Consider the following 27,305-nt stretch of genomic DNA (forward strand, 5'->3'; position numbering starts at 1 on the left):
AATACATGGAAGACAACTGCCAAATCTATAAGAAGCCATTGCTATGCTCTTTAAAAATATGGGGGGGCAGTATCAGGCAGACAAACTCATTCTTAGGTAACAGAATTAGAAAAGTAGTATTATTCTATTTTGCTTTTAATAATGGGCTATGTTACATCAGCTTTGTTTTACGCAAACTTACTGAGATAGTAAGTCACTGAAGATTAAATGGCACAAAAAAAGAGTTGTCAGCCTGCTTTACTCAATTCCCATTTTGCTCCCATTGTGAAAGGGATGTATTGTCTCAAAAGGAAGGAGCCAGGCAGTCCAGAGAACAAAGGCTCCTAATTGTTCGGGAGAACTTTGTTACTTTTCTAATTGGTCTTCAAAGTCATGGGCTTGCAGTCTCTACAAAAGTGAGGACTGCACAGGGTGGTCTAGACAAAGACCAGGTTTCAGACTAGCTGGGGTGTTGGTGGGGGAGAATAGACCCTCTTTGAACTAAACAAGAGAAACAAGGCATCACTTTCTAGAACCATTTAATGCTGAATGAGGAATAACAGTCCACTGTCTCAACCTAAGGGATAGTCCTTCATGTCCCTTTTCCTGCCACCAAATGGAGAGAAATCCTTTTCTAAACCTTTTGGCTGACATTGACAAATGCCTACAGTTCAGAGCTTTCCAACAGAGATATAAGCTCTTCTCCTGACTGCTGTGCAATCACTTTATTACTACCCTTGCTCACTAGTTTTGTATAGCAAGTCAAAAACTGTAAAGTTTACTAAAAATATCGGTACTTTATTGCAGAATAAAACTAAGAATAATGATTCTCAGCACTCAACCTTTGGAAATAAAACAAACAAGCAGGAACTAGAGGCTACTCATACCTACATCTATCCATATCCATGAGGTAGTTTCTCTCCTTTTCAGAGCTATCTCCCTAGAGTCCCTAATGATTTTTTCCACCTCTGAGCCACATTGTTGCCAAGTGGTACACATAAACCCACCTCTAAAAACCCTGTACAGACTGCTTCTACTGCTGAACATACCTGCTTCTGGTCTGTAGGGATGAGGCCTCTAATAACACCCCTTAAGCATACTCTGTCCTTCCCAATATCATCTGGGGCACAAATAATCTGGGATCCTGGCATCTATAGTGTGCAGTAACAACAGTTGACCTCCTGTAGCATTCCGCAGCAAGGCCATGAAAAGCTGCCCGTAGGACTTACTATTTTGTCAGGGTTTTTTACTGGAAGCCTAAATGGCAATGGGAGAATCTTGGAGTTCTCTGCATGTGTGTGTGTGTGTATGCCTGACACATTGTATTATGATAACAACCCATGGCTGGGGTACCACGTTAACCTGTAAGAAGAGCTAAAATTGTTCGCTAGAGGAAAAGCTTTGGACAGAGAAGCAGCAAAAATAAAATTCAGGTCTCCTCTGAAATGTTACATTTGCATAACCTCTCTGTTTATAGCAAGCACCAGCCTTGCTCTTGGCATATTCCACATTCATCTGCAGTCCCATCAGGATCCCTTGATTTCTTGGACTTTTATTGGAAGATGTAATAACAAGGAGCCATGGCTGGGGGACAATCCATGCATGGCATGTACCAAAGTACAAGGAACACTGACAGTGTGCCTAGATGTATGACTGTATTAGGCAGCCTGAATCAGGTGACAGCAATAGTTAACAGCAGCAACACCTGTAGCCCAGGCTAGCAAACCAAATACACACCCCTGCACCTCAACAGGCTCATACAGACCATGTTGAAATATGTGCTGCCACACTTTTACTGCTATAAATGAGATCAGAAGCACATATACTTTCCAGTGCTCCAATCTTAACTCAGACTACATTGTAGACATAACTATAAAGTTAGCTGGATGTAGCAACATATTCACCCCAGTCCTTCACAATATCATCCATCTGGTGACTCTTTGTGACAGATGCCAGAGTGGCATTACTTTAAGAGCATTACCTGCACATCACAATTCTTAATTCACTAGAACACTTCAAGGTCAACTATAAAGTAGTGTGTCTTGAATCCCAGTGGCAACTAATTCCACAGGCAGCTGCCCCTGGGTTTATTGTGCCCAACACAGCTCTCTCTTTTAGGGCTGATATACGTGTTTTACACACTGCTCATCACTTTCTGCACTGTGATTTTGTATTTGGAACATAAATAACATTGCATGCTGGTCTATACAGAGGAGATCAGTTTCTCTCCAAACAGAAGTAATTTATGATAGTGAAAACTAAGGAAAAATAATTGTTTATAGCAAATTTTTGCTCACGTTTAATTTCTGTTGAGGACCAAGGATTCATGCAATTGCTTTGCCTTTCTGCATATTTCAAAATTAGCTTGAAATACAACTTAATAATCAATCGCTAATGCATGTATTAAACCAACATCTTTCCCCATACAGCACTTTTCCTGCTGTGCCCAAACTCAGCCCAATTAAAAGCCCAGTTAGAGGAAAGGAAAAGCACCCTTACCTGCCACACTGGCTCCGTGTGCTTTCCCGACTTAGCACTACTCCTGTAGCTGGGCTGGGAGGTTGCCTTCTTAACGTTGTAGATGGCCACGTTGCCATCATAGAAGCCTACTGCCATGAGGTAGGGGTGGTCATTATGGAAGTCCAGGCACATGATGCCACTCTCACTGCTGAAGACATACTCTGGGAAGGAGGGGTTCTTCATGGTGTAGAGCAGGAGCATGCCCTGGCCCTGTTTCATGAAGTCATCTAAACAAGGAGGAGCTTTGCTGTTAAATCAGTCTCCAAGATCCTCTACTATTGAGACATACAATCTGACAGCACTCACCTATGCCTAAAACCCACCTGAATGCAAAGTCATGTGGGAAGGATATCAGTCACAGGACCAAATGGTCAGGTTGGTATGCCTACATCTGAACATCCTTTCCTCCATTGATATGTCATCCCCAGGACATGGGGACAATGTGCTTATGCAGAAAAACTACTGTTTTGTCTAGGAGAGAGACTTGAGAAGCCTTGGAGGAAAAGTGCAGAGGAAAAAAGAATCTCGTGGACATTTCTTTCTTTGGGCTAGGATTTCACTAACATTACAGACATGCAGGCTGAGCCAAGGGTAGCGGCATTTCAATTTCTGTATTGGCAATATTTGATTTTATAGCCTCCTCTGCTTCTTCAAAGAAAAGCATTTCATTGAAGTATCTGTAAAGCATCATATCCACTGCCATTACACATAACTGTACAATGCACAAGTCACTACAGCTTTATTTTCTGCTTATGTCTAACATCTCCTCCTTGCTTGGCACAGAAGCTCTTTTTTGCGAAGACTTTCCATTTTCTTTTCTATTTACTTTCACCTTTCCTTTGCGCTGCCTGAAATTAGCTCCCCCTATTCTCAATAGGACCATCTTTCTTTTGTGGTTTTTTTTATCATGTCCTGTCTCTGCAATTATCAGGTTTTTTGCTCATCTAAAAAATAATTTCCAAATTCTTTTAAAGGGGAAGAAAAGCTGTTGATGTTGATAAACTCTCCAGAAGCAAAGAAGGAGCTTTCCTAATCTATGAAAACAATGCACTCTCTGAGAGTATCCTAGCCATCTCTCCAAGTGCTTTTTCTTACTGCCAAATGCCCTCGGGCTCACAGTATATGGGAAACAAATTTACTGCTTTCTGTGCTTCAAATACCTAGTATACATCCTATTTCCAGAACAGCCATCTCCTTTTAAAAGTGCTTCCTACCTTTCTTAACATTTTGACAAGCCTGCAGGACAAGGACGCACTACAAATGTGTACACCAGTGACAACACTAACTTCAGAGAACTCTCCTTGGCAGCAAGCTGATCCCAAATCAGCATGCAGGTACAGACATTGCTTACCTCAAATTTATCAGGGCCACATAGAGAACATTCAAAGAACCAGTAAAGAAGCTCACACATCAACAAAACTATTGTTGCTTTGTATTTGGATTGTGGAAATATTCTATTTTCACAGGTCTTTCTGTACATTGGGGCCAGGCAGGGGAAATGGCTTCCTTATTTTGCAGAAAGGTGAGATTCCAATACTGGCATTATTTTAAACATATCTGAACCCAAATAATATTTTAACATACTTTTTTGGAAGCAGGGGAAGCTTATTCCTAGAATTCTAGCTGAAAAGGAAGTGAACTTGCTTCCTCCATCAGAGATTTGCCCTGTTCTATGAATTCACAGAATTGTCTTTGTTCTTAGCCAAGTAATGTCATTGAACTGGTATTAAGTTGAGGTCCAGCCATGATAAGGATGAAACACTTGAGAAGGCTGTGGAAATGACCTACCAGGAATGACTCACAGCAGAATGAACTATGAAGTCAAATTGGTTAGACAGCCTTTGAATTCAACCTGTTTCATGCTCTTATTTCTCCCAGCGTGTGCTGACCAGCCAGGCATATTTCCAAAAAGTCTGCGGTGCACATTCATTTTCTATCTGTTGGCACTCTGCTGAGGGGCCTCAGAGAGCTGTCCCCCATGCTCCCTGCACAGCAGAGGAGACACCCCTCCAGAGGGTGATTCAGCCACCAAAGATCTGAATTGGGTTTTGGAGGTGCTTCTCTCTCCGCTGATCTGGCAGTATCATAGGCCAGCCACATTCCTCAATTAGAGATGATGGAGCAGGCCTTTATTGGGTAAAATAACTCAGTAGCTTCAGCGAGTCCACCTGGAGGTTAGCCTGGCAGGGGAAAAGCAAAGTCTTGGGAAGAAGCTCTGGCAGAGTGAAACACGGGGTTTAGTTTGCAGATTAAGACACCCAAATGCAGGTCTACATGTGGCTATCTGTGCACTCAGAGTCTAAGCTCCTGCTACTATCAGTAGAGATCAATCAATTCTTCACTGCAGAAAACTCACCTTAAAGAAGATCCCTGTATTAGGTCTGCTGATTTACTCTCTGGACTCCACTGACTGTAATGGCCAGCGCTCTACTGACTATTAAACCCATCTTAATCCAAGAGCTGAATCCTACTCATTGTCTCCTTTATGTTATGAAATATCGTGGATGTGGGTTAAACCACAGATGTGTGAATACTGCACGTAAGTCTGGATAATATGATTGCTAAAGTACAGCCTATTTCTGATGAAAGGCAAAGTGATGAGAATAATCCACAATTAACACTGAAGCATGGCACATAAATCCCAGTAAAACAATAACCTTCTGAGAGTAGGCATATAAATCCATTTCAATGAAGGGTGAATTCTCACCCAGAGTACTAAACTGTGACATACCAACATGTTCTTTAATAAAGGAAAAAAAAAGGCTTATTTCATTAGCAGTATCCAGTGTTCCAGAATGGCAGGGACAGCACATACCCACAGCAGCATATCTGTGGTATAGCTTTGAAGCATAGCCTTTTCAAGAGAAAGGTTTGTGTTTTTCAGTAAAAACTAGCAGGGCACTGCAGTGTGCCCCAAATCCTGTGTAGCTGATCTCTCAGGATGCAGGCAGCTCACTGAAACAGTGTTAGAAGACCACAGCGCACACAGCAAAGCAGAGGGTGCAGACCCAAGAGCTGACAATGGCTACACCACTGCTGGAGGTGAAAGCAGCAGAGTCAGATCTGAGACAGCTGCTCTGCACCGTATGGATGCACCAGCATGCACTGGAAGAGCAGAGAGTATCTGCCCCATGCAGACCCGCGAAGTGCAAACTGGTTCTTTTTCTGAGATACAAGGGCTGGAGATACTAGAGATATCAGACAGTCAGTGCCAGCAGGAGTTGTTGTTCTACTTTACAGGACGACACAAGGCAGCACAGCAAGAAGAGGAGAGTGAACGGACTCTTGCTGTAATGAGGAAGAATTGCATGTCATGCACCGATCCTCAGTGATCAGCTGAGTGGAGGTTAAATTTCAGATCCTGACACATAACAAGTGTATATGGGAAGAGAAGTTTTGCTAATGAAAGATGCAGATAGCATGATTACTGGTCTAGACCTGGAGAACTGAGCCTGTAAGCATCACATGCAATCAGAAATAGGTTTCAAACCAACTACTACCGCTGTCTAAAATATTCATCTGCATTTGCATTTAAAGCTGGACAGATTCAACCCAAACACTTTTCAGAAAAATATCTATTTAGTGGTAGCAAAGTACCTCAGAATATCATTGTGGTATCACCAAATAGTTCATGCAAAACAAAAATCTGAAAAACATCTAAATCTTTCATTCTGATGCTTACTAAGTGTCTGTTTTAACAGATTTTTCATTTATATTTTTCCTTAGCTGAATTTAAAAGAATCAGCAAATGTTCAATATCAGATCAAAGTATTTTGTTTGCTGGACAGAAATTCTTTTCATTTGCATCTTTCCCTGTTGGCTCACCAAAAAAACCACAAGACATGCATGGTTTTCCTCCATTTCCTCCAAAATGCTTAGTGGCTGAACCAGTATGCTTAACACAACAGTATTCTCAAGTTAGTTAGAAAGTACAATGCTTGGGGTAAATCCTGCATTCACATAGTAAATCTCAATGTGGAGACCCTCCATGGTCATGAGTCAAAGTAGATATTTTTACTACACGAGAAGCGAGTGCTACAGTTTCTTGTGTGATAAACTGGCAAATTACCTTCGCTTTGGAGGATTTAAAACCCAAAACACTGCTTTTCTTACATCTTAGGTCCCGTGATACATGGCTTTCTAAAAAGCAAGTCTGCCAGCTCTCTCGCTGATATGGCTCTGACCAAGACATCACCATGCTAAAAGGAACCACCGCTGCTTAAAATCTGTCCTTTCTCCTCCAAGAGCCCATCTAAAAAAAGCAGCAAGATGGAGAAGCACAGTTGTGAACAGCTCCTTGTTTCTGAGCATCACAGCTGCACAAGTGCATCTACTCTCCTTTCCTAGATATGCCCATGCTTTGATGAGCATGCTGGCTGGGGCTCTATCCTTTACGCTTGGATTTCTGAGAAGCCAAGGGAAGGGGCTGGCTGTGCTTTACACTCTGTTAGGCGATCTCCTCTGGGGAGAAGAGATCAGTTTCAAAGACAAAAATTTTGGTACCCAAAGAAATAGCTCAGCTGTTTACTTGCCTTTCAGATATTTAAAGTGTAGAGGACAAAAAAGGTTATCTGCAGGCCAGCAAATTTCTCCAAGCAAATTATTATTATTATCCAGGTCTACAAAACCCTGAGCACAGAGTAAGAATTTGCCTGCGCTACAGCCTGCGTGGCACAGACAGGTGACTGAGCAAGTCACAAATTAATGAATTCTCAATACTTTTTTTTTCTATCAGTGAGCAAAACCTGTGCAGCATGGCACCTAGCACAGGCTAATCTAACGCACTGTGAAACATGCTGGGTGAGCTTGCGCTGTTTCAGCAAGACTCTCTCCTGGCTTATTTAAATAGCTCTGCCAACTCCATGCTTTGCTGCGGTTGCAGAATGGGTGTGCTGTAAGAAAGGAAATGGCTGGCACTTCGAGCTTAGCTGTATGCCAATAGTTCAGAAAAATCAGGAAAGAACAAATCTTTCCAAGGAGCTCAGAGAGTTTGGGCATGTGCTGAATGTGTTTTCAAAGGCTCCTGAGGACTAACAATAATAACTGGAAGTTTTATAGCACTTCAGAGTGCTTTAAACCTGTATCCGCAGCACTCCTTTTTACAGCCAAGGGAATGAGAAAGGGCAGTGGAGGGGACTGCCAAAGACACTACAGCAAACTGGAAAAACAGGGAGCAGAACTGGGACTTCACAGGGCTCTGCTCAAGGTAGCCCCATCCCAGGATCCCTGAGAAATTTAAAGTAGGATCACTGATGCCCATTCTGTTCCTACTTCCTAAAAAGCCCACAAGTACACAAGTATATTGCTGTGTTGATACAAGCCCTGATCACTATGGATCTGGCTGTGAACCACACTGTGGGCAGGTAAAAGACTAACACTGGACTTTCAAAACAGTCCCTTCCCAGAAAAGAAAATGTTTTGAGAATTCATTGCTTCATAGCTCAAGGCCGGATAGGCTGGCCTCCTCTATTTCGCAGCTCATAAATGTTACTGGTATATCTTGTTTTGAGCCCAGTAACTTGTTTTTGGCTAGTACATGCATACTTCATTTGAAGATCTCAAGAGACAGAGAAGCCACTGTTTCATTTCGCAGTTTGTTTCAATGTTTAATCAGTTTGAGTGATTAAAAAGCTACACCTAATTCCTTATTTGACTTATCTGGCTTCCCACTGTTAATTCTTACTATGCCCATCTTGATTGGATGATGGATTTCTTTCATATCTGGTGCTTTCTCTTCATTAAGATACTTTAAAAGTGAAGACTAGTCACCTTTCAGCATACTTTTGATAACCTTCACAGCCTGAACTCAAAAATCCCATTTATTTTCACCAGTCTTGCATAGAGAGGCCTGTTCAGCAAAAAGCTGGAAGCCAACACGAGCTTTGCCACACCAGTCAAAGGTGTTGCCTTCACAGCTGCAAAGAGAAAGCCACTTCTCAACAGATGTGCAGAAGGGTAGAATATTAAGAAACTTTCCACAGGTATGTGGAGGACATCACAAGCCTAGGACTTGTGCTAGGGCCAGACAAAATTCACTTGCAGTCCAAATTTCATCTGGATATTGTCCTCTCTTCACGTTTAGGGCATCTTCTCCAACTTTCAAATCAACTTGGGCTCTTTACTAAACTATCTATAGTTTTTCTGCATACTTTGAAAAATGTTAGCTCCAGAACCAAACATAATATTCCAGTATCAGTCTCACTAATGCTTAAATCATATCTCTGCTGCCACTCAGGACTCCCTGTTTGCATTCCAGGATCATGTTCGCCCTCCTTGCCAAAATATCACACTGGGAACTCAAATTTATTGCTTATCCACAAAAGCCTTTTTTTTTTTTCTTTTTTTTTAGAGTTGCTGCCTTCCAAAACACAGCACTCCTCCTTGTTTAGAGAGGTATAATGTCATATTTGGCTGCATTAAAATGCATTTGGTTTGAATAATTCCAGCTTACCACAAGATTAATCACTCTGTACAACAGCCCTGTTCCCAGCATGATTTACAACTCCACCTGCCTTTTCATCAGTCACACATTTCATCTGCTGTGAGTTTATATTTCCATCCAGAGGACCAATGAAAACAATGCCTAGCTCCAGGGCCACCACGGATCCCAACAGCACCCCCTCTGAGACACTGTCTTAGATGATAACTCCACCAGCATTCATCTTCTGACATTTGTCAGTGGAAGTTGAACCCCCCTGTTGAGACCACCTGTGCTGGGCTGAACGCAGTGAGCACAGGCAATTCCCACGCCAGGGAAATACGTACCCTCTGGTTAGCAGTGTTGACACTGCAAGATCTGCAAGCTCTGAGCAAGCCCATCAGTGCAGTGGAGGCAAATCATAGATCATTTTGGTTTATGCTGATTCAGGTATTTGAATGTCAAATTCAACATTCTGCTTGACACATTTCACCAGCTGCTGGACTAATTCCTAGTACTCTTGATCAAGTTAATGTTATTAGCTGGGGCTCTAGTTAGGAAGCACAGAACAGTTTGGATAGGAGAGGGAAAACACCAGAATTACTAAGTCTTTTGGACATTTTAGAAAAGATGAAATTGACAGGTGACAAGGCAAGCTATAATTTATACACGTCCTGAGGCCATGTCGCAGTCCTAGTAACTGCTGTGGGCTCTGCACATGTCAGAGGCAAGACACACACCTCAGAAACATGGATGGATAGATACAAACAGCCTTCAAGAAAACGAGCTGTCAGGTATGTTTGCATCTTACTCTAAAATACAGTCTGGAAAAGTAATACAAGAGAGACCACAGTCAATGGGGCCAACAAAACCGAGAGATTTAGGAAACGCCTGGAACAATGTACTGTTTGTCAGTGCATGCAAGAGCAGAGGCTCAGAAGCAGAAAAGAACAGGTGTGAACAGGATGAAAAGATGTCGCGCCTTCCTAAAAACAACAGGAGGATCTGGCTTGCAGCTCCGCTCTCCCCTGGTTCACATAAAGGCGAGTAGATGAGCACTGCAAAAGGAGAAGGAATATGCGACTGGGCTGAGTTTGCAATGCTGTAGGTAAAACCAGAGTTTTCTCATTCTGATCAGACACGGTTTTGCGTGATAGATCTAGCAGGCACTACAATTCTTTTTAAAATTTTCTTCTTTAAATAAGATATTCATAAGAGCTTGGTTTTACAATTTAAATAGTAATTGTGCAACTGCCCATATGTTATGAATGCTAACTTACACTCTGAAGATACTCAAATAAAATGGAGAGAGAGTCCATGTCCTTATCTTGTACGATAAAGGTACAAGACTAGCAATGGGGAGATCTGCATTCCAGACCCTGATGTGCCAAGACCAGCTAATGTGGTCTTCATCCTTTCTTCTCCGTACTTCTCACAGCACTTCTGAGGATACACATCACAGATGAGGGAGGAAAGGGTGACTAACAGGGGCTATAAAAGTTCCAGATATCAATAATGTCAAAAGCAACACTCCTGTTGTTTTCAGGGATGCACTTACGTTTTTACCCTCAGCTAGACAGACTAACAATCTCGCAAAACTCACTCCCATAGCTCCTCAGAAATCAGGGAGTGGAAGACACTTCCCGGCTCCGACACCCAGGAGGAAGCACTTGTCTCTGCAGAGCACTCTGGAGCTGGGAAGCTGGACAAGTACTAATCCTACCGTTACACATCTGGCAGCAGTTGGCACAAGCAGCTGAACTCTTGCTCCTGCCTTTCTTGTTTTGGTCAGTTTAAGCTGCAACCTTGATAGTGTTTCACTATCACCTGAGGCTCTATTTCCTCTATCCCTGTTCTAAAAAACTGGCATACTTGATAGCATTTGCAACCAACTAAATATTTAAGAGTGCCATCAAGTGGCCAAGTGGGGGGCTTCCAGGAGGGACACATCTTTCAGAAATCCCCAGGATCATGAAACAAATGGACATCTATAAATGTGCTGCCTTTGGATAATCACACCAGCCTGCTGTTACTGCAAACAAGCCAGGCTGCCAGCATCTCAGTAGTCCTGACCTGAAGAGCTCTGAGGGGGATGCACACACTGCAGGAGATGCTTATGTATTCCATAATTAAAGGACAGGAACGTTAGAGTTTTATGGTAGTGCTGCAGCCTCTTGAAAGTAGACAGATGCCTGATGAGATGGACATATACAGCCCAGACTGTGGAGGAGGCAATTAGAAATGATACTGCAGCTCAGAGAACTTTTCTGAGGGCACTTGGTAGAAGACCCAGATTTGATTTAGGAGCAAAGAAGAAGCAGAGTTATACACACAGGCCAACCTGCAGTCAATTTTGCACAGGCATGTACTTCAAGAAACAATGAATATTAAGAGCAGCCATTACAGCTCAGACACCTGCCCCTGTCCCGTTTGCAGCAGTGGTTAACATCAAATGCCTAGGGAAGTATATAAAAACAGGACATAAAAACAGTGATATTTTTTCTAGAATACTGTCTAGGCCCCTACTAATTTGTGGTTAAGCATCTCCCAGGTCCCTAATGGTCCTCCTCCATTCCGCTGTGCAGCCAGCTACCGATCATTAAATCTGGACAGTATCTTTCAGCATTCCTCTTTGTATAAGACTGGAATATACACCAGATATTCGGTTCTTCTCACAGTAATTGAGGTTTTTTGCTTGCTTTTATTTTTAGCACATCAAATATTGTGCATCTCAAGCAGATATATGAAGCATATGGTTGGTAGTTAGTATAAGCATTTTTTAAGAGCTACTGAAAGTAGATTTCAGAGAAAAACTATTAGTTTTCTAAAAAAAACTGAATGAAAATAAAAGTAACTTATATTTGTTAGTCTCAAATAAAGCCAGTTCGCAATGTATATGGCAACAAAGCAATAGCTTTCAATCCTTTGATCAGATAACAAAGGCAGGGGGGAAAAAGGCAGTTATGGCAAGAAGAGAGAGGATCCTTCAGAGTGAAATTTCCAAACAGCAAGTAGCTGTTACGACGGAATGGTACTGGTCCAAAAGGCTCACATAAAGCATCAAGTAGCTATGCAAACCATGGGCCAAATTTTGGCTCACACTTAGATATGATGGATAAAGGATAAAAAAGAAAGAAAAGAATCACAGAGTCACAGAAGAGCTGAGGTTGGAAGGCACCTCTGGAGATCATCTAGTCCAATCCCCCCTGCTTAAAGCAGGGTCAGAGAGAACAGGATGCCTAGGACTGTGTTGAGTCAGGTGTTTAATATCTCCAAGGAGATATCTCCACAACCTCTCTAGGCTGTGGAGATACTGTTCCATTGCTCAATCCCCCTCACAGTAAAGAAGTTTTGTCTTACATTTAAAGGGACTTTTCCCTATCTCAGTTCATGTCCATTGTCTTTTGTCCTTTCACTTGATACCACTGCGAAGAGTCCGGCGCTGTTTTTGTTATTCCCTCCCATCAGGTATTTATACACATAAGAAGAAACTTCCACTTTTCTCTTGTGACAGCCAACTTCGTAGACTCCCAGCTCTGGGAAGCCAATCCTACATAAACCAAACCAGACTATAAGTCTGGTCAACACAATGCATTCACTGTGGGAGTTCAAGGGGAGTTTAGCTGCCCATTATCTCCTGTCCCCACCAGCCAGGCTGCTGCTGGGCAGTCTGGCTTCCCTCCAGCATCTCTGCAGCAGAGGAAGAAGCCTGGGACTGCATAGCATCTGGAAAGCATGTGCTGCTCCAGAGCATCACTATCCTATCCTGTGTGAGCCAAGGTGGGGAAGAGAGTGCACCTGGGCACCTCCCCTGTACATGAAGGGGTTGCATCTGGCCCTGGGCAAGACAAAGCTAAACTGCCTGGGAAACTGAACACAGCAAAACACTCAGACGCTTCAGAGAGCAAATACCATCTTACAATGTGAAAAGCAGCTCCCAGTGGTTTGCTGGGGTGATCCTGTTCTTCTGAGCACAGTCTTACAGCTTGCACACAAAGATACAGTCATACAGCACCAAGGGTGCTCAAGAAGGGTGAGCCAAACATCTCCAGACTTTAGAATCCTTGGCATCCACAATCTGGCATCCACAGTATCAGCATCTTGAGAATCTACTGTACTGGCTTCTCTTTTAAGAACTCACCAAACAGTAAAAAAACTGATACAACTGTCCCTCTATGAAGATCTCTTAGGCAGTGCTGGAAACCACTTCATCAGGCACCATTTGATGGGAGGAGCTAGAGAATGCCAATGAATCGCAGTCAGCTCTCTTATACCTGGAGGAATCTGATGAGAATAACTCAGGGCTGAATGAGTTGACAATAGCCCTTGGAGCAATACCTGCTGCCTTTCTTTTATGGCAGGTGAGACTCTTTCCAAGAGCAGTCACTTGCTAAAATTTAGCAATTATCTAAATCCAGTGTGATAATGTTGAAAAATTAAGGACACCTAGATTATCCAGTCCTACACACAGAGTAAGCCTTAAGTTCTTCACACAGGAAAGTTGTATTCTCCTTATCTTATAGCCAGGAAAACAGAAGTGTAGAGGAGCTGCTGAAGACACAACTCAAAGCTAGTTACATGATTCACCACTTAGATTCCTCACTGATACAAAGATGTAAGCATCCCTGAATAATTTTTTGCTGCCTTCTCTGGTTGACTTCATCCCACAATATCCTAAAACTCACTTTTATCCTCTCTCACATGTATTACAGCAAAGTGATAGCCTTGACAACAAAACATGCAGCACTCAGAATAATTTAAAAAACCAAAACCAAACAAACAACAAAAAACACCCCACAGAACATGCAGAGTTTTTTTACACTGTTCTCGTGTTAGAAGTTTCTAAAACTTCAAAATTTGGTCTGCACTTATTCTTCAATAGCCAGAATTTTTAACGTATTCCTGATAGAATCTTAACCTGAAGTGGCCTATAATATGAGTCAGTGGAGGTTAATGTCCAGGTATTCCTGGGTATATTCTGACAGTTTGGCAGCCTAGCAAATATTACCAAGCATGAAGTGGAGAATTGAAAACTATGATTGAGTTCCTTAAGTGGGGATCAGCAGAGAAAAATGTTATACTGAAGAATATGTGTTTTTGTTTTGCAGCAGCAAATAAACAAAGGTAAGCTAAGAAGAGTTTTGACATCTCACAAATTTCAACTCTAATGAAAACATTAAATTAGATAGATTTTCTTCAGCTTTTTACTGATCCGCTCTGTTGAAAAATGGTGCTCACTCATCTCCAGAACAAAAGACAGAAGAGAAAAGTCTTTGAAGAAAAAGCCTTTAATGGGGCCCTATACAATTTCTTTGTACCATTCTGCCCTAAGAATAATAACAAGCTATCTAACTTCAGGAGCTTACAAAGTAACTTACATATTGCTAGAATTAATGATGGAATGAGCCCAACACAGATTTATAAATTCTAAGGCAAAAGGAGATCGTTGTGATGAATAAATCCTGTATTTGTTCCTATGCTTAATTACTTAATTACTTCCACCATTAAAAATTCAATTTATTTCCAGCTTTCTGAGATCTCTGAATTCTACTTCCAGTTGCTAGATTCTGTCCATAAAAAAGTAACATGAAAGAGTTCTGTTCTGTAAGATATCTCCTTCCTTTCCCTTCAAGTAACTAACAGTAATCAAATCACTGCTTAAACTAATCAAATCACTCCTTAATAAGCTAAGTTAAGCTCTTGGTCTCTGAACCTTTTTCAATTTTAACATCCACGTTGAAGACTGAACTGTTAATAGCCGGATACAACATTCCAGTAAAGGTCTCACCAGCATCATACACAGAAGTAGCACCTCCTCCCTCCCGCTACTCTCTAGTACATGAATCCATACAGCATGGATTCAACATACATCCATACCCATGACAGACCTCCTAAGACGCACTTCTGCAACTGCTCTTCCAGATTTAGCTAGGAGTTTTCTTTCTCAGAGTGCACGTCAAGATAGGAGAATATTTTCAAGTCCAGTTTCATGACTGACACAAAACAATCTAACCATGGGCTGCTGCTAAAAATGCTGATCTCTCTTTCCCTCTGCCATTTTTTCTTCCCTTCTCTGTGTTCTAAGCCCAGTGACCCTGTGCTTGCTGATCTGGCTGAAAAACCAATAATTTTAAATGGCACTGTCATCTTAGGGTACTGATGGTGATATTGCATGCGTGTAACACTCAATCTATACAATTAGCAGTTCTTAAATGAAATCTAAGGAGGACTAGGTCCTTAAAGCTGCCTGGTGACCCAGCTCTCTGGATACTAGCTAGCAAAGACAGACAGCTGACTTAGCAAGCTTCCTGCTCTTTGCAGGAGCAGGGGATGGTTTGGACAAGTTAGGGGCTCTGCAAAACAGAATCATGGTGTGATGGCACAAGTCTGGAGAAGCAGCACTCCAGGTTGAATAACCTCTCTGAAAAAAATGCCTCTAGAGTCACTGGCCCTCTATGGGAATTGCTGGAATAGAGCCTTCTGTTTCTAGGACTGCCCTACGGGATCTGAGATGAATGCAGCTCTGGATACATGCTGTCTTCTGTGGGTCCCTTGGCTTGGCTTTTTCATCAGTAAGAATGGAAGCAGCATTGCCTGATCTCATCTGGGAAGATACAGACAGTCAAGGCAGAAAGGAATTCAGACACAACAGCAACGGAGACCATTTAAGTAACTACAACAGAGATCCTGCCCCCTCTGCAATCCCAGGTCATCATGGAGGTGCCCTCACATCCATTGGCTCTGAAGTCAGTCTAAAAAATAAATGGAAAATTGCAGCACCAGGCTGGAAGGCAAGGGCAACTAGAAATTAGTTCTCCTGGGTGAAGTGCAATATAGGTCATCCAACCCATACGTATTTCTACCTTAACCCTTCCTGAAAGCCATGTTTGGCCTGGAGGAGAGTTGGATCTTCTCATTGGTTTCTTTGTATTTTGTAATGGCTAGATGCCATAGCTGGAGCAGAAATGGCTTCAAATGAACAGTAGAAAGCTAACCTCTGGTGTCGGGAGCAGGGGTATAGAGAGATGACAGCAAGGAAGGCAAGTTCCTGTGCGCCTGAGCACTGCTTCACAGTCTGTGTAGTTCTCTGCTAAGATTCACTCAGTAGCATTGCTTCAGACAAATGAATAAAACCAGTTGATGAATAAAAGCAACATGTAGCAACAGGCTACAGTGCTTGGCAGGAGTATTGCTGTTTTCATTTCTGTGCTTTCATATCAGTTCTTCCTCCACAAAGCATCTAATCAGCCAATGCTATACAGCAGAAAATTAACGGTTTCCTTCAGAGAGCCGCCTCATGATGCCAGAGAGCACGGCGGGATTGTTTGTAAATATTTGATTAGGAAAAGCAAATAAAATTGGCATGAAAACATGCAAGAATTAATGCTGTGCCACTATCCAATAGGGATATTTATAGTACAGAGGTGATGCCAGCCAACATTAACACATGTGGTACTACACCAAATGCCTTCACCAGCGACTCTGCCTGTACAAAGCCAGGATTCCCACAGATCCAGGCTGTAAACAGCTGATTGACAGGAACTGACATAGTTTCCAGGGGATACATCGGGTGTTCTGTTCTGTCTTTATACAGCACACAAATGGAGGGGCGCTGGAGCATCCTCAGAGCCTTTGTGTACTCCCTCAGCCCTCTCTTCGCCAGTCGAAGAAGGGGACAGGGCTTGGGGTGGGAATGAGCCCTACCTCCTCAGCACTCTGTACTTTGAAAATCTCCCAAGCAGGAGCAAAATACATGACCAGTCATTAACCCGTGCATGTTTCTCTGTGGATGTTTTCATGCAACAGAACCCTTTTTTGGGCAGGTGTTCCGTTGCAGGAGTCTCTCTCCAAAAAGAGGGATATAGGTAGGGCACAGTCTATGATGAGCTTCCAGATGCATGCACAACTGCACAAGGAATTAAAAGGTCCCTGCTGCCATAAGACAGCATGGCCACAGGAAAGGAGACTCTCTTTCAGGAAAGATGTGTCCTTGCTTGTCCACCTGGCTGAAGTGGGAAATCCCTCATCTGGTTTTCAGTCCACGCTCTGTTCTTTTACTTCTGAATTTCAGGTTTGGAAACATAACAAACCCTCTGGCAAGGGGTGTCAGGTGCATGCTTGCAGGTTTTTTCTCCAGCAAGTGCATCTGACAATGCTGGGACAAGCTGCTTAAGAGGAGATAAGAGCCCCCATCCTCTTGAGCTTTAAGACACTGGTCTTAAAAATGCCACACATTTGTCAGAAGCCATTAGGCAGAATTAAGCCTGTCCTGATATAGAGAAATGATTTCCAGAGGTCCACTCCAGCCTAATTTTACATCATTCTTTAACTTCATACTTTGACTTTTGTATGAAACCAACACTGCAATAACCAAAGATGAAAATCAAACCGATGTGCTAATTTACAGTTCCTTCCAATGAACAAGAAAAAACCTTATGTTGTAATGCAGAAGGCAGAAATCATCAAATAACTTCCTAATGAAAACAGTGGGCTGATTCTGATCTTTTTTATGTGAACAGAAATTAGGTATAATTCCATAGCCAGACATGCTGGTAAGCTTAGGCATGAAATCAGAATACATCTAGTGGCATTTTAGATATTGTCTGATTGCCCTCTCCTACCCAACACAGAAAATACCAGTAAGGTGTGGTAATCACCCTAACTGACAGTAAGCGTTCATTGCCCAGTTATCTCAGTCATTACATGTGGTTTTCAGAATTCCTGTTCTGCAGCTGTTTGCCCAAACTGACAACAATTTCTTTTTCCAGTTCAGCTGGAAGTCACATTCCCTCCTTTCTCTTAACCAATTCTGCAGTTATGTAAATACATGTGTTAAGTAAAAGAAAAAATGCATGATTAATAGTGCAAATGGCACCCAGTGAGGTTTAGAGAAAACTGACGATTCAAGAAATAATAGAATTCAAACTGGGAAAACAATAGCTTGTTAAATTGTGAATCAGCTGGTGGTCAACATTGAACATAGTTCCAAGTGACTGTCATTTGTAAATTAATTGACATTTCCTTTTGGTGGCACCTACCTTGAGAGTCCAGTTGAAATAATTTGTACACTGTAGCACAACTCAAGAAACAGCATTACAGTCCTAGTATTCAGGCTGTGACTACATACTGTCAGCTGTAATATCACATGCAAGAAATGATAAGAATTTGTTTCAAAGAAGAAAAGGAAATTGCAATTTTCAGAGGATGCTGTGAAGTCTGGAAGGATTAGAGGCTGGGGGGGGTCCTGCAGTACAAGAGGCATATAGGAAGAAGCTAAGCTCTGATGCTTTTAAAGTATGGGAGATCCCAGTGGGGCTTGGGGTTTGGTTGGAAATCTTGAAAACCCTTTTGCAAATCTGAAAATGTAGTTCAAACTTTCCTTTGCAAAAATTAATTCATTCTTCTCAGTGGGAATCCAAATTTGGAAAGTTACATTAAAAAAATCATAAATAGTTCAGCCACAACAGCAATCTAATCATTACAGATAAACTGAAATGCTCTAAAGGAAGCAAATGAGCAGCAAGGAGCATCAAACTAGCAAAGCTGGACCGGATCCATGACTTACCGATGATTTCCTATTGTATTCCAGGGATCAGAGTGGAGCTGCGAGCTGGTCATGTGAAGACATGTGAAATGGCAAAAGTTGCAAGTCATCAGATCTGCACAGCCAAGAACCCACTGGGATTTTTCTCAGATCACAGAAGTCCATTTACTTGGGAACCACTGCCTCTACCTTCATGAGGGCACACTGCTTAGAGAGCTGGGCAAGACATCCTATAGGCAGGAGCCACACCAGGGCTGTCCATTCCTGCAAGTTTATCAGGAGTGCTGCAATAGCAGGAGGTTTTTTTCCGAGCCTCAGCTTCATTATTTAAACACAAGTTCTGCTTCTGCTTTGTTTCAGAACAAAACATTGCTAGCCCTCATGACGATAAAGGAAAGTTTTAAAACATCAAACAGATTCCACCCTGAAAGCATAGGAGGCAAAAAAAAAGAAGTCAAGTCTTATAATTTGTAATAATCTCATGATTTTGAGAGCCTGCCTTGCAATCTCTGAATGATCAGACTTGGCAATACCATACCATCCTCAGGGAAAAATTTCCTAACTACCAAAGAAATTTTCCCTATTCCCTGAAACATGAACTCCCAATGCTTATTAGAATTACCTTTTCTACTTCTAGTTCTTCCTGTTTTCTCACTTTAATATGTCAAATAGCTTTCTGCTGAAGACATCATAAATCCTTACGTTGCATCCAAAACAATTTAAAATACATTATTTTTATCATAGACAAATACATATATATTTCATCACTCCCTTTCTCCATAAATTCTGTCCCACAGACTGCTTTAGTAATCTAGCTTATTTTACTTTAAGGCCATCTATCAAAAGATACAGCTATTAGTTAGCATACTTGTTAAGTTACTACATACAAATAGAGAGATATTTTGCCTATAGTGGTTTGTAACAAAAATTATTTACATGTACAGCCTTGCCTTTAAGGGTGACTATGCCATACAGTGCAGCAAGGGGCAGATGAAGCCACAGACAGAAGTTACACAGAGGAAATTTTTCATGCTTTATGCTATGTGTTCGTGTTGATAGTTTTCTGCACTATAATGTGACTCCAGGGTTTAACTGACATGCATACTGCTCATGGTGATTCATAGAGCAGTACTGTACAACTTACATTCTCTGCATAGATTCTTCTACAGCGCCCAGCATTTTGGTGTGGGAGTAACTAAGTTCAGAAATAAAGTAATGGAAGTGGAGGTTGGGTCAATAACTAGCCCATCTGGCCAGTGTGGTATCGACAGTCACAGCACTGCTAATAATGTCTGTACAAAAGGTCTGACCACGAGCTCTGCAGACCTCACATATAGTGTTTTATCTTTCCCCCATCTGAGTTAGAGGAGACAGATAATTCCACCTCAGTGCACAGACACAAAAGTATTGTCACAATATAAGGTAATCTAACCCAAACAAACTGATTGGAGCAGCATGTTTGAGGGTACTTAAGCATTAGAGCTGAAAGACATCAAAATTTATTTCAAGCCAGTATATCCACTACATCTCAGTTCCACAGCAACATGCTCATTAAGAATTCCTGCAGCGCCTTCCACATCACAGGACAGAAACAAGGATGTTTTCTAAAGCAACCCCCTCAACACACAAAATTCCCCTCTTCACTCCCAGGGAACTGCTTGCCAAATTACAGACTCCACACAGGGATTCACCATTAAAGTGCCTCCTTAGCTTGAAAGACTCTGAATGTAACTGAAAAATGCAGATCACCCGATCATATCTAAGCCTGCAACAGTTAACTTTAAAAAATCATAATGGAATTCTGTACAAATTATTTGTATGATCATTGAGTTTTTCAACAGCAACACTTCACTACAGAGGTTGCATTCCTATAGTCATGACAGATTAACAATAGCTCTTCTTACCAAGGATTTTAACACTTCTAAGCTTTAATAGTACTGAGATGATTAACCATAGCAAACTATGCATTAGGCGATAAATAAAACTTACGGAGTCAACAGCATTCCTTATCTGTGTGGCTGATTTCACAACCACTGTTGCATCTGAGAAACAGAGGAAATGGAAAGACCTCTCAGGTCACTGGATCGAGAGCCTTTTCCTGGCAGGCAACCAGAGCAAATCCATAGCATACCAAACTCTCCCTTAAACTAATATATGTGCCTGCAGTAGCCTTAAACAGCTTTTATGCCTCCCTGGCATTTATCAGCCCTGATATACTTATGGAGCACTAAGGAGGCTAAACAAATCAATGCATTTAGTCTTCCCTTGTGTGGAGGCTCCGGAATTCCTCTGAAGAAAGTGCCATATAAATCTGGATTATTGTCAGGTAAAAGGATTTTACAAAATTCCTATCCTTTGTGACTCTACCCATGTTAATGAATCTCATCCCTGAAGTCCTAATGCAAAGAGTTAAATCAAGGCCGGATCTTCAGACTTGCTACTGTTATCTCTCAGATAGAACTCAAAGCACTCAGATTAGGAAATCTGCTTTGTAGCCCATATCAAGGTTTCAGCAATGAAAAATAAAGCAAGCAGAAGAAAACCAAGTCCTTTGAAGTACAAGTTAATATGGAAAAATAATTAAGTATCTGGCATAAGTAAATACATATGGCTAAGTAATGTTGGCTTGTGTTTTATCCAGATTTTACTTGGCTATTTATCTACCTAAACATTGGGTTATCAGGGGAACAGAATATGTGTCAGGGTCAGTTGCAGGAATCACTGGCTGCTCCTTAAGAGATGGGGAGCTGATACCCAAACACGACAACGCAGCCAGTGGTGCAGGGGCCTCGACAGGCAGGGCTCATCCCACTGCTCTTGAGAAGTGATGCTGGTGAGGGTGGTCAGGGCCACTAGAGCCTTTTACTGCCCTCAGGGCCCTGACAAGATTTTTGCTACTTAGACTAGAGTGTGAGAAGTAGACTTGATTCCAGCACTTTTGCTATGGAAAAGTCAAGCTATGATGATAATGTAACCTTAGTATTTGGCAGGAATGGGAAATAAAAAACCAAACAAATAGTGTTTGGCTTACAGGACATGGGCATAAGAACATCTGCATTTCAGAAAATGAATCTTTAAAATAGAGCATAAAATTATGCTGTCAAGAGTGTGTAGAGCTGTTTTGCCTGTCCTCAATATCTGTTGATCATCTTCTCCTGCTGAGTCAAGAGGTCTCTCAGTATAGACGGGTGGAAAGTCTTTTAGCAGATTTACATTACGACACCATCACCTTGACATCAATAACAAAGAGAGTTAACCCATCTCTGCTTGGTTTCTGTTGTGCAAATGCTAAAAAAAGAATTCCCACAGTAACTTAAATGTAGCCATTTCCAGGGACAAAGCTAAGAAAGGGAAGGCATCAGACTGGCTTTATCAAACAGGTAAGACTCTATGGCACACAAACGTTTAGTCTCCTGTGGATAAAAATGCACTAATCAAACTAACTGGGCTAGACAGAGAGGTGAGTGGATTGAAGTTAATGGCCTGCAATGCACCGGAGACACAACAGGATGGCTGAGCAGGTCCTTTGATCCCCAGGCTCTGTAAAATCTCTTAATACATCTTTTTCCAAAAACACATCAACAGAGCTCTTTACTATTTCATGCTTAACAAAATGCCTCAGCGAAAGATGACGTTATGAGTTGATTTAAAATGAAATTAATTAAAAGATAAGGCTAGAAAAAATTAGGCAAAGCTTACAGAATTTAAATTACAAATCAGTAATTAAGTCACCAACTGAAATTAATCTTTCATATGATTCACTTAATGTATTATACTTATTAGGTTATATTTACTAACAGAGTTGCAAATATAATAGGTACTGTCAATTTTACACTCCCAGAGCCTGTATGTGTGGTAAGAGACATTTGGTATTTGGAAAACAGATTTTAAAGTGTTGTAATTTATGTTTAATTGACCACAATTAGTTATCTCAATAAACTGGATGTATGATGGCTTAAATTTCTAACACCGATTCCACCAGGGAGGTTTTTCAAAGACTGTCAGACCATGGAGGAGGATACAGATGTTTTGCAAATGAACTTTAAAGTCTCCAACATGATACAGTGCAGAGAGCAGCCTCTATAAAGGTTAGAAGAGTGAATAAATCAGGCTCCTGAAGACTATAAGATATGAAGAACAGAAGATTTTTCTACATTAACTCTTGTTTTAAATGAAAAAATCATGGCTGTGACAGACCAAAACTTAAAGACAAATATCACATCTTTAAAATTTCCACATTTTAAAATTTCCAGAGGCTGGGAATTTACCACATGCCAAAATTAATTGTTCTCAATTACCCATCTGCTATTAAAAAGGCACACTTTGTCTGGCCTCAATTCCTGTAGCTCCAGCTTTTCTTGGATCTTGTTACATCATTTGTCTGGCAGGTTAAAGACCCTTTTGTTACATGATCTGCTTTCCCAATACAGGGAGTTAATAGGCTGCAATCCAACTACCTAATAAGCTTTTCTTTGACAAGCTGAACAAACCAAATTCCTTGAATTTGTTTCCCAGGTCAGTCGTCCTGTTCTTAGATCATTCTTTCATTCTTTTTTGAACCCTTCCTACTTTATCATCCTTTTCCTTGGCATGTCACCAGCAGTGAGCACGCCCTTCCAGGGTGGTCGTTCCAGCACTAAATAAAAAAGGCTCTTTCAGCCTCTCAGTTCCTTTGCAAACCCCCCCTCTCTACAGAGCCAAGGATCTCTGATGCAGTGCAGCAATTGGGGTTTCACCACTGCAGTTGTGAAGCTTTTTTTTAAATTATTGCTCCTCAAGATAGGGCTCCCCCCTGTATGGATGCATGGCTTGAACTTCTTTGAACAAACACTTGGACACTGTAACGCAGAGCGATGCCTTGTACTCAGCTACAAAGGGATCTAAATCGCTCTTTGATCTGATTGTTCTATTTCTTACCACCTCCCAGATATTTGTCTCATCAAAACATTTTATTAGCAGTGATTTTCTGTTTATTTCTTCTTCATGGATGCAAACATAGATTAGCACTAGACCTAGTTACTAATGACTTTTGATATGCTTGCCTCAGAGGCGTCTGATTGCTACATTTTATTTCCTGCCTTTTTTTTTCCCCAGAAGCCTCTTTTAATTAATACAATGTAGTCATGGAAAACTCCTTACAGCTATTAAAAAGTCACATAGCACAAACAGCACTCTTAAATTAATACAGAGCAGGCCCACGTCCTCCAGGGTCTTCCTTTTTGACTGTGGGGGTACTCAGTGTCCATAAAAATGTTCTTCAACAATTCACAAATAAGACCTACATATCCCCTTTTAATTTTTTCTCTATGCTTATTTTGTTGATGCTTGTTTTCTGTATTGTAATATTCCTGTACAGCAGCAACTTTGCATGTTACTTAGTGGGGCTACAGTCTGCCTGATAAAACAAATATAATCAATCAAAATCACTGGCAACTAAGCAACCATTATGTTTTAATTTTGTGATTGTCTCTTTTTTTTTCCTCAACATACATTCACTACTGATAGTTAGATATCACTAACTATTATTTCAGCTACCATTAATAACTTGCATCACCAGCATACACAAAAGGTGACAGACTTTCAACTTACAGTACAAATATCCAAAATGTCAACAATACATTCACAGCTAAAAGGAAACACTCAGCCACCATGTTGGCACAAGGCAGTTCTCAAACCTGTTACCAAAAAGTCAGAGTGAACCTTCTGGGTCTTTTACCATTGAAGACGTATTTAATTTTATCAACTTCAGATCAGTGCTGGGCACATGCCTCTGAATGGACATGAGACATTTCCCCAAAGCTGGGATCTGTTTTAGCATTTTAGCTCTTTATACAAATGCAGGCCAAATAGCAAACTGAATCCAGACTGCAGTATGAACTTCTCTTTGAGGTGTGTGGGCCACATCTGTCAGCCTTTTGTGGTATTGCACTCAGAAAACTTCAGCAGCTTTACTGTGGGGTCACAAAAGGATGAAGCTCGCTGCTGAACCCAGTCCAACTCACAGGCCATTATGTGACTGGGGAGCTGCTAGCACCCTCCTCTCCAGCACAGTCCCCTCAACATGAATCGCTTGTGCACACAGCCTTATACAAAGAATTCCATCTAAGAAATCTAAAGTGCTTTTTCACTCTCTGACAAGGTCTTCAATCTCTATTCTCAATATAAAAATAAACTCATGTAGCTTAGAGAAAGATTAGCAGGGAACTCCACTCCCAGAAGTCTCCTCTGCCTGTTCTGGGAACATAATTTAAATATATAAACATCTCCAAAGCTACCTGGAAGAGACTTCCTGTGAGCTGGTTCAGAAATCTGAATTTGTTAGGCAGTATTCAATCCTCTTAGTGCTTTTACTTAAAGCTCTCTGGTCATTCATCAGAAAGTACCAAATTTAATAACAGCTTGTTATGTAAATCCAGTCCAGACTATCTTCCACATGCTGCATCACAACCTTTAAATCTACCACTGCAGAGAAGAAAATTACCCACAAACACCTGTACAATTTCTAACACTGACTCTCCTTAAGCCCACAGCCTATACTGTTAAATTAGAGTTTTCAGGCTTCTAGGATTGTCCTCAAACATACACTTCTGTCCTTGTCACAAGGATTGCCTATCGTCTATAGGACTTTGCTCTCAACTGTGCCAAGAATTACACTGCGTGCAATCTTCATTAAGTGGACTAAGTTTAGTCCTCAAACCCATGTTTTAAATAAAGTACTATCTTGCATAGAGATGGACTAATAACTTTTTTAAATCCTTTTCAGTTCTATTTTCTATGACTTTCTAATGTATCTGTGAGTTTCAGAGAGCTGGGCTCCATAAGCTATTATTTCCATAATTTGACTGAGATCTCATAGAAAACTTGAAGGATTTATCTACATTTCAAGATCAGATAAAGCACTGTAGCTTCTAACAAGTAGTTAACATGAATTAATGATCACAGACCTTATTTGTATGCAGTAAGATTCTTTCAGTATGAGGACCCCAGTCCTGCTGAATTATCTCTCCTATTACTTAGATCCCCAGACCTACGGAGACGGTAAATGTCTTGTCAAAGCTGCCATCCCTCTTGTCAGGATGACTGATGAAATAACTGTGCTAACAAGAATATATCTGTGTATTCCTTTGGCATTCAGTTAAGTACATCATAATATTTGATTTAAAAACTTATATGACATGGAATTAGCAGAGCACACTGTAGCTGGATTAAAAACTGGTTCATTGCCAGAGCCTAAAGTAGACCTGTAAAGAGAAAGAGAAATGAACAGAGATGGTTTCCAGGGCAGATTTTCAGGCATCAGTTCTTAGTCCAGCACTGGTTAATATTTTTAGTTTGATCTACATAAGGATATGAAACGTTTGCTCAGAGAGCCTGAAGATGACACAACAGTGGGTGGCATGCATAAGAGAGAAACTAGGTGAGTATGCCTGGTTATGGCATTTGCACTCAAGAAGAATGTGGGTATGTTGGAGGAAAGTTAAAAAAAGTTCACTGAAATAACATAGCAGATGGAAAACAAATCTTGAGCATGGCTTAATGAGTTCAGCCTAAAGAATAGAAAAATGAGAGATGTCTTCAACGCATGTTGGCACTTACACCACTTATGGAGAAGGGACTTGCTGGAAAGGCTTTTTAAGCTTGCTGCCAAGAGAATAATGAGTTTCAATGGCTGAAAATTTACATTAGACAAATTCAACCTTGAAATGAGATACCATTTACGAGGGGTCAGACCAATTTAAAGTTGGAACAGTATAGCAGGGAGGTGAAGGACTCACCATCAGATGGAGTTTTGACAAGAAAACTGAGCATCATTCTAAAAGATATGCTTTGACCCAGCTTTTAAGAAAAATCCTCCAGCCAGCACATGAAGGTAGGATGGGATCCAGCCCTGTTGTCCATTACTTTCTTTCTTGACTCCAAGAAGAAGATAGCCCCGCCCATGCTCAGAACACCTATAGGCTTGCCTTAGGAGAGTTATGATCACAGCTTATGCTTCAATGCTTTGATTGCTCTTCTATTGGGATCAGAAGGAATGTTTTCCTCATACCTAACCCAGCTCCCAGATTTGCATTTTCTGCAAGTTTATCTTAATCAACAGACTGTCCAGAGCTGAAGAGAAGGTACTTGGCAGGGCAGGGCACAATTCTGCAGTGATACAATAAGTCCCTTCTGACGTCTGGCACATGCATCTTGCTTACATGCTCAGGATCCTGCACTCTATGTCTGAGGGTATCTGCCCTAACTCAGATTGCCAAGACTTTAATGTTTCAATGTCTCTCTACAGCATCATGAAGTAAGAACCACTCTCAGAAACCATCAGGGTACAGGATGCCTAATAAATTTCCTTCCCTTGGAAGAACCTGGATACAGGGTACCTTGGCCTCTCCTGTCAGGAGAGGGCTCACAGGCCCAGATCCTGATAGGGCACTTCAACCACCCAGACATCTGCTGGAAAAATAGCACGGCGAACTGGTCCTTGCCTTTGCAGCTCTCCATTCTTCTGCATTATTGGCCCCCCCACTCCTTTCTGTGTGTGCCGGTGGGGGAGTTTTTGGCTGTTTGGCCATGGGCTGCGGGTCCGCTGCAGACTGTGCTTGGAACCAGCTATCTAGCTCCTTCTCTGCCTCCCTGATGTTACGCAGTCTTCTCACCACCTCCTGCAGCTCAGCCACCTGCTGCAGGAGGTCCTGGCAATGGCGGGGACTGGGAGAATGAAGAGCCGCCCACTGTGGGAGAACATCAGGTTCGAGACCATCTAAGGCACCTGAAGGTGCACAAGTCTGGTATGGTCTTCCGACTACTACCCACTGTTGGTTATACAGGCTGGCAGTGATGAGGTTCCAG

At 41.5% G+C, this 27,305-nt stretch overlaps 1 protein-coding gene across 1 annotated transcript in view; it reads right to left on the reverse strand.

Annotated features, from left to right (window-relative positions):
* DNAI1 (dynein axonemal intermediate chain 1) overlaps window positions 1–27,305 on the reverse strand; it is a 157,841-nt gene that overhangs the window by 81,086 nt on the left and 49,450 nt on the right. The window contains exon 13 of the mRNA XM_009288258.1: window positions 2,479–2,726. Coding sequence (XP_009286533.1) covers window positions 2,479–2,726 — 248 coding nt within the window. The remainder of the gene's footprint in view (window positions 1–2,478; window positions 2,727–27,305) is intronic.

Source organism: Aptenodytes forsteri, unplaced genomic scaffold, assembly GCF_000699145.1.
Source record: "Aptenodytes forsteri isolate BGI_AS27 unplaced genomic scaffold, ASM69914v1 Scaffold201, whole genome shotgun sequence".
Lineage (NCBI taxonomy): Eukaryota > Metazoa > Chordata > Aves > Sphenisciformes > Spheniscidae > Aptenodytes > Aptenodytes forsteri.